This window comes from Saccopteryx leptura, chromosome 3, assembly GCF_036850995.1.
Source record: "Saccopteryx leptura isolate mSacLep1 chromosome 3, mSacLep1_pri_phased_curated, whole genome shotgun sequence".
In the NCBI taxonomy this organism is placed as follows: Eukaryota; Metazoa; Chordata; class Mammalia; order Chiroptera; family Emballonuridae; genus Saccopteryx; species Saccopteryx leptura.
This window is the reverse complement of record NC_089505.1, coordinates 278262548-278275966: the sequence shown is the minus strand read 5'-3', so window position 1 is coordinate 278275966 and position 13419 is coordinate 278262548. Positions and strand designations below refer to the sequence as shown.

Genomic DNA, 13419 nt, shown 5'->3' with positions numbered 1-13419 from the left:
TATCAGTTGTGTTGGTTCTAGATCTTCTTGGGTTGGCTTCATTTGTTGTTTGTAATCTGCTGTGGGCTACTTGTCAGCAGCTACTGCTCTTTTTGCTGTATGTGTAGGTGATTTCTCTGCCTGGGTAATGTGGAAGGGGTCAACCTGTCTATACAGATCAGCTTCCTCCCGCTTAGGACTGTCAGCAGCTCCGTAAAAGCTGCAAGTTCTGAAAGGTTTGCATCTGCTTTTCAGTTTTTCTACCGCCTCTTGCAGCTGCCTTGTCTTTCCAGAATCTTCAGTCTTGGTGTGGCTTCTTCAGTGATCCTTGGTTTTAGTTTCCTCTTAGTTCAGTCCAAAGTTGGTTTTTCATGATGATTGTTCTTAATTTGAGTTGTAGTCCAATTTGGTTCTGGGAGGTGGCAGCTGGAACGTCTGCCTACTCCATTGCCATCTTGGAATCTTTCAGGAGCTCTTCCTCTGGCCATATAAACACGTACTATGCTACAGGGACCAAACGCCACATGCCATGTCTTTTCAAAGCTGATATTGCACACCTGAGCTCTGCAGAATTTCTCCTCCTGCATCCTCATGCCATTATCCCTGTGCCCCTGCCTGGCATCTCATCCCTCTGCTCCCACTCTTTTTTTTTTTTTTTAAATTCATTTTTTTTTTTTTTTTAGAGAGGAAAGAGAGAGGGAGAGAAGGGAGGAGGAGCTGGAAGCATCAACTCCCATATATGCCTTGACCAGGCAAGCCCAGGGTTTCGAACCGGCGACCTCAGCATTTCCAGGTCGACGCTTTATCCCCTGCGCCACCACAAGTCAGGCTGCTCCCACTCTCCATCTCTGTCCTTTAAGGCCCCTTTTTTTGTTAGAAGCCCTAATTCCTCCTTCCAGACCCTTTGTACTTCTTTACCTTGGATTTCGCCCTTCCCACTCCTGTCAGCCCTCCCACCTCCAGCCTGGTGTGACAGGCATTGTGTGCACACTCCCTCCTCACTGAATTCCCAGCCCCTCCTGCCAGCTCATCTTTGTGAATGCCTGCCTGTCATTAACTCCTAATACCATGCTAGCACTAGCAAATGGACCATAAGTGTTTGTAGAATGAATGGATTGTCAGTAACACCTAAAAAATGATTCAAACTCTATGAGAGAACTTAAACAGCCTTCTTTCCCTTAGAGCCCCAGACCTCCTGCCTTCTCTCCACTACTCAAGTCCTGGCCCTCAAACCTCTTTTCCTGAACCACTTGGTTAACTACATGCTGTGGGATGTTTTACTTCTCAGAGAGACTGTGTGACCCAGGCTCTTTATCAATAGCCCTTAGACACCAAGTACAGGACCAGAAAGATACTTACCTCTGTAGAGGCCTGGTTTGAGAGAAAAAAAAAAAAGGAAACTGGTTACAGCAGAAACCCGAGCAGATGATGTAAGGGCTAAAAAGCACACATGCTCTAGTCCCAGGGATATGGACATTTAATTAAGGAGAGTGTCTTTTTTCAAAAACCAGCTGGTTGTTTTGCCAGGCTGAGCAGAGAGCTCCAGCTCTTTATGAAGAGGAATCCCAGCAAATCCCAGCCCCTCCAGGACCCTAAAACTGCCATTTTCCAACCTGGCTGCCCCAAACACACACACACACACACACTCTCTCTCTCTCTCTCTCTCTCTCTCTCTGTTTAGTCCTTCCCCAAAGAAACTAAAATCAGAGTGAGATGTTGTTACTGAAGATCTTCAAAACCACCTGCTAATGCCTTACCTAGGAGGCTGCCAGAATTTCCCAGGTTGCTCTTCTTACATTTGTCTCCTCTAGATACCTACTCTTGGCTCTGACTGGGTTTGATTACTGTCTGCAAGCTACTTCTTAGCTCTGATTTTCTCTGGCTACTTTTCTGTCCTGAACCTATATATGGTTTGGCTTTTCCCCCAGGGTCCATCATGCTGGAAGCAGGCGGGTACTGGAAGTATACACCTCCCAGCCTGGGGTCCAGTTTTACACGGGCAACTTCCTGGATGGAACCCTGAAGGGCAAGAATGGAGCAGTCTATCCCAAGCATTCTGGTTTCTGCTCCCGACCCAGCACTGGCCTGATGCAGTCAATCAGGTAAAGTGACAGGTTGGTCTGTTAGAGTGGTGGTGTGTCCGTATGACAGATTTTCACTCTCAAGTCTGGTTTGTATGATTCAAAAGTCCATGTGTGTTCTCTTCTCCAAGTCATGATACACACAGGAAACACTTAGCCAAGTTACTAACATAGCACTGAGACATTTTTTAAAGTATCTTGTTTTGTACCTTCAAAGCTTTTATTCAGTTTGTTTCTCATCAATACCTACTCATTTTCTGCAACCACACATTTAAGATAAGCCTTCATATCTTCTCTTCCTATTTGCTTCCTAGTAACTTTGTTTTCTAGCTGTTCCCTAGAGTAATGTTCTGAAAAGCACCCTCCAAGGATAAAACACTTGCAGCTTGCACCAGAATATGTCAACACTGCTTCCTTCGTGATAGTATGGCTACGACCAAGTGTGCTTAGTGATGTAGTTGATTTTCATTCTGGCTCAAATTCAAAACAGTGCCTCCATTGCCATCTGGTTCACAGAGCTGATCTAAAGACCAGACTAGAAGCCATCCTGGGTATAGGTGCAACCTGGCTGGCAAGGTGTGACCTGTGTTTTTCCCCCTTCACAGTCCCACTTCCCTCCTGTGCTGCTGAGGCCTAGTGAGGAGTATGACCACACCACTTGGTTCAAGTTTTCTGTGGCTTAAGAAAATGTACGATACAACCTGCTCTAGGGCCAGGCTGTGAGCCCCTTCAGAAGCTGGTGTACTCAGTGGTGAGTTAAAGATTCAGAAGCTTTAAAAGTGATCCTGTGAATTAAAACCATACAAATAGTAGCTGTCATTATAACGAGTCTGAATATTCATTTCCTTTCCAATGACTGGCTCCAGGTCTCTGTGTAGTCAGGAGGACCCAAGTACCACTCATCATCCAATCACTAACCCTAGCCCAGAAATGGCACATGGACCCCCATGCTCTGTTGGCTTCATCTCTCCACCCCACCACTTTCTTTTCTCCTTTTCACCCCCTCTTTGAGCTTACTCTCTCATTCCTTTACTTCTTCCTTTTCCTCAAACCACCTTGAGTATCACTTTGGAGTTTTCAGAGATCACATTAGTTCTTTCCACATGCTGGCAGATGGACCTCTCCGCCTTGATAAGGCAGTATATAATAGAGGAAGTTGAGCTTTAAGGAAGGTAAATGATGGTCGTGACGGGTTGGCTGTGGTAGAGCATCTGCCCAGCATGTGGATGGCCTGTTCTCAACTCCCGGCCCAGGCACACAGGGGAAGTGCCCATCTCTCTTCTCTGTTTGTCTCTGTTTCTCTCTCTCTCTCTCTCATCCTCCTCTCCTCCTGCAGCCATGTCTCAATTGGAGCAAACTAGTCCTGGGCACTGAGGATGGCTCCATGGCCTCCGGTGCTAAAAAATGGCTCTGGTTGCAACAGAGCAAGGGCCCCACATGGGCAGAGCATCACCCCCCTAGTGAGTTTGTAGGGTGGGTCATGGTAGAGCTTATGCAGGAGTGTCTCTGCCTCCCCTCCTCTCACTAAAAAAAAAGGAAGGTAAATGACCCACTTAAAGGCACACAGCCCAGGAGTTTCAGCCAGGTCTTGAGGTAAGGCCATGTGAATTCAAGTCCCTTCTTTACTTCCCCTTCCATCTGCCAGAGCATTTCCAGGGTCCACTCATGGGCAAAGCAGGGTCTGACCCTTATCTGTTAGAGCTAGCCTTTCTTCCCATATTCACTTTTATGAAAAGCATTAGCCTGAGTTTAATTAACTATCTCTGAGCCTTAGAAGTGGTGTGACTTAAAGTACAAGAATCAAAGCTTTCTTAGGACAGCAGTGCATTAGACTTAAATAAATAAAAGTACAAGAATCTGGAATTATGATTCTGTGCCTTTGAAGTTAACTTGGAAAGCCCAAGCCCAACCAAGGTTTAGAAGAAAGGAAGCCACTGGAGTCAGGACCTGTGTGTGCGGAGACGACCTTACCTGGGGGTCGCACATTGCACCTGGAACAGATGTTGTGTTGTGTATATGAGGCTGGGGCTCCCTCTTTTCCTGAAGAGTTGAATCATCAGTTATGGGTTTGGGTTAGTGTTTTTTTAAACAAATGTTATCTTTCATATATTAGCAATCAGTTGAAATAAAAAAAAAAGAAAAAAATACCTTCCCAAAACTCCCAGTTTCTTCACTTTAAATCTGTGAAGCATGGGTCTTTAGTAAAATTTTTGAGAAACTGATCATCTGTAGTGGCGACCAGTCTATTCTTTTTCATGAAACACACATAAAAGAGAACTTTGATGTTCTTGAGAAATGACACTACATAGTTATGAGACATGTGAGCATAATTGTAGTATTTTATGATAAAATCACTGAAGGAGTCAGCAAGAAACAATTTTACAGTCTAACCGGACACTTCATTCACATGAGGTGGTGAAAACAAACATGGAATTTAATATGAAAACATACTACAGTATTAAAATCTTATTGAAAATGCAAATATCTAGTGCTTATAATATCACAAGCATGCCCTACAACGAGTCTTGATTCAAATAATAATGTCCTAAGTAAGCAAAGCTAATGAAGAGTATTTTAAAGAAACACTTTGTAAATGAGATATCAGTGGTGTTCAAAGAAGTACTTTTAAAAGATAAATATTCCTTTTTTATACCTAAACAATAAATGCAATTATCCACTAAAATGAAACATACACTCCCCTCCAAGAATAAGTCTCCAGGCTCCTAGGAGTCCAAGCCTTACTTACTACACAGCCCTACCCACAACCATATGAAAGATTTAGAAAAGTTAGGTGTATCATTTTGTTTAAAAAAAAAGTATCTATGTATATTTGCTTAGTCTACATAATTGGTTTTAATGGTTGGAGTCAACTGGGTGGCCGAGTCTGGCTAGGAAACCTCACATGTCGAGTGTATTATCAAGGCTAAAATGAAATGAAAATAGGTTGAGCCAGTGGCCTGTGGGAAAACAAAAAAGCAAAGTTTGAGAGTGACCTTAAATTTAATGACTACTACATTCCTTGTGCTCCAGAATAATCCTTAGATTCAGCATCTTTCCCCAACAGGTCTGGAAGGAAAACTGCCAAATTATAAAAAATGGTATAACCTACAATGGGAGGAGCATTGGTTGTCTATTTTCTCATATTTTGACTTTTCCATGTGCTTTTGTTTTAAAGGAGCAATAAAGTATGTACTTTATGATTAAAGACTAAGGGCTTTAAAACCATCAGCAGGATTCAAACTTTTCTTATCAGCAGATTAATAGTAGAGGATTAAATTATCAATCACTCTGAGGCAAGTTACAAACCTCTTCTGTGAAGGGGGTTAACTGTACTATTTTGTTGTGGGGATTAAGTGACAATGTCCTTTAATATTCTTAATAGAACGGGAATAAACCTGTGAGGAAAAGAACTACTGGGCTTTGAAATTGTTTATTGGTGCTTTCCCCCTCTTTATTAAAGTCAAGTCTGAATATAACAACTTAATATTATCATACCACTGCCTAGGCCTCTTTGCCCCATTTCGACTTGTCACCAGTTCTCCCCACTCCAAATGCTCTGACAGCCAGGCCTCTGGTATTTCTGGTAACTATGTTTCACCTTCTTTGCTTTGTGTCTTCCCAACTATTCAATTATGTATCCATCTTCTAGGTTATACAGCGCAGCCCTAAAAAGGTCTCTAAGCAAGAGTTGCTCTTTAAGCCCAATCTAATGAATTCATTGCTATTTATTCTTTACTTACTGCCAACTTGTCCTTTTAGAGCTTCCTATTCCTACTAGTTTTATGTATCTTGGAAATCACTGGGCTCCTTCAGAATTCAAGATAGGCTACACAAAGATGACAACCACAATCCTACATCACCATTCATTTAACAAGTCTCAAGTTAAAAGCATTTCAAGGCCTCCTATTTTCTGTCCTCAGAAGAGACACTGCCAAGAAGTAGGATCACACTTTCACTTGTTACTTAGCCTAGTTCAAAGCCTAAGGGAGAACTACCACTGTGAAGTCAAGGGTATGCATACTTCCCTCTCTATCCCTGGGAGAGGATCAGGTAAGGTTCTATGTCCAAAGCATGTCTGACACGTTATAAGCTACTAACTGGAGCCATGTTTAAAATTTAGAATGATTTGAGTCTGGACCAACCCTTTTCAACTGTCACAAAACCTAGTGGCAGTCTTAACCTCTAAAAGCAGACAAGTGCACTACAAACTGTTACCACTTTTAGACTACTGAACACAGGGGTACTGAGTCAATGGTATGAAAGGTGTTTGCCTATATAACCTTCCCATAAGGGTAAAATTTCCTTTGCTTCTTTTCTTTTTGTATTTTTCTGAAGTTGGAAATGGAGAAGGCAGTCAGACTCCCGCATGCACCTGACCGGGATCCACCCTGCATACCCACGAAGGGGCGATGCTCCGCCCATCTGGGGCGCAGCTCTCTTGCAACCTGAGCCATTCTAGCGCCTGAGGCAGAGGCCATAGAGCCATCCTCAGTGCCCGGGCCAACTTTGCTCCAATAGAGCCCTGGCTGCGGGAAGGGAAGAGAGAGAGTGGAAGGAGAGGGGGAGGGGTGGAGAAGCAGATGGGCGCCTCTCCTGTATGCCCTGGCTGGGAATCGAACCCGGGACTCCTGCATGCCAGGCTGACACTCTACCACTGAGCCAACCGGCCAGGGCCCTGTGCTTGTTTCTTAAAATCATTTTTGTTCCTACTCCTCCCCCTCTGTATCTTTATCCTTTCCTCTTTAGGAACTGCTAGTAATCCATCCCAAAGCTACCAAAGTTATTCCTACTCTTAATCTCAGAAATCCCAGTTCCAAAAATTGAGTATCAGAACTGTTTGTTCTCTACAGATTTGTTAACTGAGCTCTATATAATAAATAAGCTTGCCAATTAGTTTTAGACCAACCAGAATTCAGCCAGATTTCAAAATGCCAAAAACAAAGTATCCAAACTTCCAACATAGTAATCATTCACACCAAATACTTTGAGGCAGACCAGCATTCCCAAATTGCAGTGCTATCCAGTAACTTTGTTAAGCCTAAGGAAATGGACATGACGGACACCTGTGCCACAGGCAATGGTCATTTCCTTTGCTTCATCTTTTTTTTTTTTGCACCAAGGCTGGAAAATTGGCAGGCAAAGCTTGATCAGCAAACAAAATGAACTGTTACTGCCCTACTAAAGATAAAGTCTAAATAAAGAATCTACTGGCTATATTCTAGGGTCTACCAGATGCAACTAAAAACTACCTAAGGTGTAGCTAAATATATGAGCTTTACAAAACTGCATCTCATTAACATTTCTGATAGACATCTTTAATGACTTTGCACCAGCCTGGCAAAATAAGATAAAGTATGTTGGCGGTTGGGAACTAAAAAAAAATCTAGCTTGGGAATTAACAGATCTCTGCTCAGAATAAGGAAATCCATTTGAAGAGATAGAGAACAGTTTCTGGGTTGGACAATTTTGCAAAGCTGGTTTACAAGATGTTTTGTCCCAAATTTAGACAATTCCTCAAACATGCAAAAATGTAGGTATAAAATTGGCTAATCTTGAAAACAAAATGACACCGAGAACTTCCTAAAATGGGAGTTCTGATTTGACACCATCTCATCTAATAACCTGAATACCTCAGTCACTATATCTAGTGTTCAGAAAATTCAGTGCCTTGAGCATCAAGCTCAATTACTTCTTTTATCATTTATTAATAAGCTGTGTTTAGTTCTTGTCAGGCTATTTCCAGGCAAGTCAGTGGTTCTTCTACCTTGACAGATGGAGAATTAGCCTGACAACATATAACAACTCCAATTAATAAAATCAGGGGCTTGTCAGGAAGCGTTCATGCTTATGGGAGTATTTATCTAAAAGCTCTAGGGTGAAAGGAAATTTTCCAAGTGTATGTATACTAAAGGTAATGATGCTGAGGATTTAAAACACCATTAAAACATTGATGTAGGTCTGTATGAATATGGTTGCTATCAAGCTTGACTACTGAAGCTTACCAATTGAGTATTAATATTGAACACAGATCAAAAATCTAGTTAGAAACATTTTATTTAAATGTGCCAAATAAAAACCCACATTTTCAAACCATAAGATGTTAATACATTCAACATTTATATTATCTTACTGCTGTGAATTTACAGAGTAATAATCCAGATCCATTTTGATTAGATGGTTGAAAACCCCTCTTCTAGGTTACATTTTACAAACATCATAAATCCCTTATAATAATGTAAACAAAATAACATTTCCCTAAAAGGTGAACTTGAGAACTTCAGTCCACTCTTTCAGGACTTGCGCTTCTTCGCGGACTTCCTGATGGGGAACGACTAAAAAGAGAAACATTAGGTTTGGAACCATTAGTGTCTACTGAAACTTACTCTTCTTGTTCTGAACATGTCAGGGCAAAACTCAGTTTCCATCAATTCAAAGGTGGCCAAAGAAACTAAGTTTCTATGACAGGGACCTAAAAATTACATAAAAGACCTATTATATATAAATCCTCTGTCCCTGCTTAAGATGAGGCTTTTAATTTTAACCCTGCTAAAATTGCAAGATTGGCCCTGGTCGGGTAGTTCAGCTGGTTCGAACATCACCACAATGAACCAAGGTTGCAGGTCTCATCCGGTCAGGGCACATACAAGAATCAACCAATAAATGCATAAATAGGTGAAACAACAAATTAATGTTTCTCTCTAAAATTATTCAATAAATTAAAAAGAAATTGCAACATTAAGTTAAAGAAACTAAATTTGGGGCTTTCTGGGGTTATTAAGTAGCAACTAGAAGAGGTTTACAAGACTAAATGCAGCATCATCATTCTAACATTTTATGACTGAATTATTTCCAACAAAAGTGTAGTGATATTGAAGCAGGAAAAGCAATCCTCTAAGAAACTTAATAGCTAGTATTTTTTACATATTTGTGTATATAGCACCAATTCCCCAAAGAGCTCAAAATCAAATCATGCAAAGTAGCCAAAAAGCAAACAAATTAGGCGGAGGCCGCACTTAAGTGAAAATCTGGCAACAAATTATTTAGCTTACCTTCTTTTTGGAGATGGAGATCTGGACTTTGATCGGCTGTCAAAACATGAGAAATTTTATTAAGAAAAAGTACTAACCAATCCCTCTCATAGACATATATCATGAAATGAACCCCCAAACTGTCCCAAAATTAAAATGTCAGACTGCAGCTAGACTGGAGAAAAAAAAAAAAGGCCTACCACACGCTTTTGCTGACCAAGCAAATCTTCCAACAACTGTTCTTCATAAAATTCACTTTTATCATGCTTCATCTGCCATAAACACAACTATTTCAGAATGCTTTTCCATACACCTAGTACTTCCAACAAGGGCCTCCAAATACAACCATGAAGTTCTAAACCAGGGGTTGGGAACATTTTAGGCTGAGACAGCTATGAACACCACATACTTTAAAATGCAATTCCGTGAGAGCCATACAATATCCTTAGCAGTAAATGTGTGCATTTTATGTAAGACCAACACTTTTAAAGTACAATTAAGTCTGAATTCTTTTTTAATAACGTTGTTATGCTGTTGCCAACTAATGATGAATATAGTACTTCTTACCATTAATGCGACTTCTGGTGCTACATGGTTTAGCTGATTGATTTGTAGTCTGTCTGTACGTAGTGAGGTTAAGCCTAATGCAGGCATTGAGACTTCCATCCATTAAACGTGATCACAGGTTGATCTTAACATTCTTTAGATGTGGAAAGACTGCTCACATGCATACGTAGAGCCAAACATTGTTGGTACAGCAATACTCACACACTGCAGTGTGTGGTATGTGATGGGAGGCGCGTTTCAAGTTTTGACAATCAGCTGGTCTGGGGGTTGAAGTTTTTCCATTTCTCCCCACTTGTGTTTGCTCACCAACTCTGCTTGCTGTCATGTAGTCTTCCCAAATTCTCATTCAGTGACTTGAGCTTATTCACCCACATGTCTGGGGCCTTCAGGTCAGCAGCTTGTAGCTCAAAATCTCTGACGGAGGCACCAGGGATGTAACTCAGGTCAGCGCTGTCCACTGCACTCTTGTGAATGGGTGATGAACTTAAAAAGACAAGTGCGCTCACGAAATTCTCCAAAGCGTGCTTTGAATGACTGCAGGAGATTAGATGTGAAGCCCGCTAGCTGCTGGAGATCAAGATGTTGAGCAGGGTCACTTGCTGTGCATGCATCTTTAAACTCTCCCAATTTTTCAAAGGGTAGTAAACAACCAGTTTCAATGTTGGCAATGAAGAGTTCCAGCTTGTTTTCAAATGCAAACACTGCTTGTTGAAGGGGTAAGACTATATTTCCAACGACTTGCATTTTCACATTGAGATGGTCCAGATGTTCAGTCATGTCCATGAGGTAGAACTTCAGGAGCCACTCAGTTTGCTAACTCAGGATGCTTGACGCTTTTCATTTCAAAAGAAAAGTCCAGATTTCGCTCAAACCATGACACGACTGAGCACCTTCCCTCTTGACAAGCAACGCACATTGAAGGGCCGAAGCAGACCAGGATAATTATTCCCAACTTCATCCAGCAGTGTTTCATTCCAACAATAAAGTTGACCACCCGAATGACCAGCGACATCACTTCACCGAGCTGCTCGCCACACATCTGAGCACAAAGCACCTCCTGATGTAGGATGTAGTGAAAACTTAAGATGGGTCTCTTTTCATGCTCACAAAGTGCTACAAATCCTGTTTTTCCCCACCATGCACGGAGCACCATCAGTACACAAGATAACTTTATCCATCGGTAGATTTTTTTCTTTAGCAAACTCAGTGAAAGACTTGAATAAATCCTCCCCTCTTGTTGTCTCTTTCATAGGCAAAACAGCAAGACTTTCCTCACATAGTGTCACCGACAGCATATCTTGCAATCACGCTGAACTGGGATAAATAAATGGCTTACGTCTGTTGACTCATCCAAAGCGAGAATAAAGAATGGTACTGCATTATGTCTTCATTTGTGTTGCCTCAATTTGATTTGCCATCATGAAGGTACAATCGTGAACAGTTCTCGCCGACAGAGGCATGTCTTTTATTCGTTTGATTATCTTGTCTTTATCCTAAAAGTCATCAAAAAGTTCATTGGCAACATCAAGCATGAATGTTTGGGCATAAAACCGCATCTGTGAATGGCTGTCCATTTCTCACAATTGCTAAACCACCAGCAAAGCTAGCAGAATTCGTCACCTTATTGGGTCCAAACATGAAGTTGCAGCTGACTAGCTTGCACTCTGCACAGTAGCTCTTTACAAGCTTTCTTCCTGCTGTCTTCTGCTGGATATTTCAATACAAATATAGTATGGCGTGTGTGGAAGTGCCGCTTTATATTTGACTGTTACATCGATGCAATTTTATCATTGCATATTAGACACACTGCAGAACCTGCTCTCTCCACAAAGGCGAATTCCTCTGTCCATTCCCGCTGAAAAGTACAGTACTCCTCATCTTTTTTGTTTTAGCCATCTTCATCAAAGCAGGGGTCGAGAACCTATGGCTCGCGAGCCAGATGTGGCTCTTTTGATGGCTGCATCTGGCTTGCAGACAAATCTTTAATAAAAAAAGTAATGTTAAAAATATAAAACATTCTCATGTATTATAACCCATTAATTTCCTACTGCTCATGTTCATGGTTGTTGGTGGCTGGAGGCAATCACAGTTGTCCTCTGGGAGAACACCAAATTTTTATTGGATAATGTGTAACACACACAGATCATTTGTGAGGTTAGGAAGTAAACTTCCCTCCTTTTATCAAGTAGTCAGCTAGCTAATTGCAGAAACCCTTTTAACAAAGAAGATGGCTAAAAGAAAAAATGATGAGTATTGTACTTTTCAGCAGGGATGGACAGAGGAATTCACCTTTGTGGAGAGAGCAGGTTCTGCAGTGTGTCTAATATACAATGATAAGTTCCATCGATGAAACGGTTAAATATAAGGCGGCACTTCGACACACGCCATACTACATTTGAATTGAAATATCCAACGGGGGACAGCAGGAAGAAAGCTTGTAAAGAGCTACTACTGTGCAGAGTGCAAGCTAGTCAGCAGCAACTCCGTGTTTGGACCAAACAAGGTGACTGGAATTTGGCTAGCTTTGCTGGTGCTTTAGCAGTTGTGAGAAATGGACAGCCATTCACAGGTGGGGTTTATGCCAAAACATTCATACTTGATGTTGCCAATGAACTTTTTGACGACTTTTCGGATAAAGACAAGATAATCAAACGAATAAAAGACATGCCTCTGTCGGCAAGAACTGTTCACGATCGTACCATCATGATGGCAAATCAAATTGAGGCAACACAAGTGAAGGACATAAATGCAGCACCATTCTTTATTCTCGCTTTGGATGAGTCAACAAATGTAAGCCATTTATCCCAGTTCAGCATGATTGCAAGGTGTGCTGTCAGTGACACACTATGTGAGGAAAGTCTTGCTGTTTTGCCTATAAAAGAGACAAGAGGGGAGAATTTATTCAAGTCTTTCACTGAGTTCGCTAAAGAATAAAATCTACTGATAAATAAACTTATTTTGTTGTGTACTGATGATGCTCCGTGCATGGTGGGGCAAAACAGAGGATTCGTTTCGCTTCTTTGTGAACATGAAGAGACCCATCCTAAATTTTCACTGCATCCTACATCAGGAGGCGCTTTGTGCTCAGATGTGCACACGCCGAGCAGCTCGGTGAGGTGATGTCACTGGTCATTTGGGTGGTCAACATTATTGTTGCCCAAGCTTTAAATGATCGCCAGTTTACAACACTGCTGAATGAAGTTGGGAATAATTATCCTGGTCTGCTTCGGCCCAGAAATGTGTGTTGGTTGTCAACAGGGAAGGTGCTCAGTAGTTTTGTGGCTTGTCTGAGCAAAATCCGGACTTTTCTTGAAATGAAAAACGTAGAACATCTTGAATGAGCTAACACTAAGTGGCTCCTGAAGTTCTACTATCTCGTGGACATGACTGAACATCTGGACCAGCTCAATGTGAAATGCAAGGTGTTGGAAATAGTCTTATCCCTTCAAAAAGCAGTGTTTGCATTTGAAAATAAGCTGGAACTCTTCATCGCCGCCGACATTGAAAGAAGTCGTTTACTACACTTTGAAAAACTGGGAGTTTAAAGGTGCACGCACAAGTAACCCTGACTCAACATCTTGATCTCCAACAGCTCACGGGCTTCACATCTAATCTCCTGCAGTCACTCAAAATGCACTTCGTGAAATTTTGTGCGTGTACTCGTGTTTTTAAGGTTATCGGCCATCCACACGAATGTGCAGTGGACAGCTCCGACCTCAGTTACATCCCCAGTGTCTCCGTCAGAGATTCTGAGCTACAAGCTG

The 13419-nt window shown here is 41.6% G+C and overlaps 2 protein-coding genes across 7 annotated transcripts in view; both read right to left on the bottom strand.

The window, feature by feature from the left end:
• Positions 1–4046, bottom strand: part of LOC136397438 (putative ATP-dependent RNA helicase DHX57) — a 28506-nt gene extending 24460 nt beyond the window's left edge. Inside the window, exons 1-2 of the mRNA XM_066371944.1 lie at positions 4032–4046; positions 1825–1998 (exon numbers count right to left, since the gene is read on the bottom strand). Coding sequence (XP_066228041.1) covers positions 1825–1998; positions 4032–4046 — 189 coding nt within the window. The remainder of the gene's footprint in view (positions 1–1824; positions 1999–4031) is intronic.
• The window catches only part of SRSF7 (serine and arginine rich splicing factor 7), an 87861-nt gene that overhangs the window by 68347 nt on the left and 6095 nt on the right, over positions 1–13419 (bottom strand). For 4 of the 6 annotated variants that reach the window (XM_066378461.1, XM_066378466.1, XM_066378460.1 and 1 more), the window contains 2 exons: positions 9110–9145; positions 8097–8392 (listed from right to left, as the gene is read on the bottom strand). In XM_066378461.1, coding sequence (XP_066234558.1) covers positions 8338–8392; positions 9110–9145 — 91 coding nt within the window. In that variant the 3' untranslated portion in view covers positions 8097–8337. Of the gene's footprint in view, positions 1–8096; positions 8393–9109; positions 9146–13419 lie in introns of those variants that run through there. The other 2 variants (XM_066378459.1, XM_066378463.1) reach the window with 2 other exon arrangements.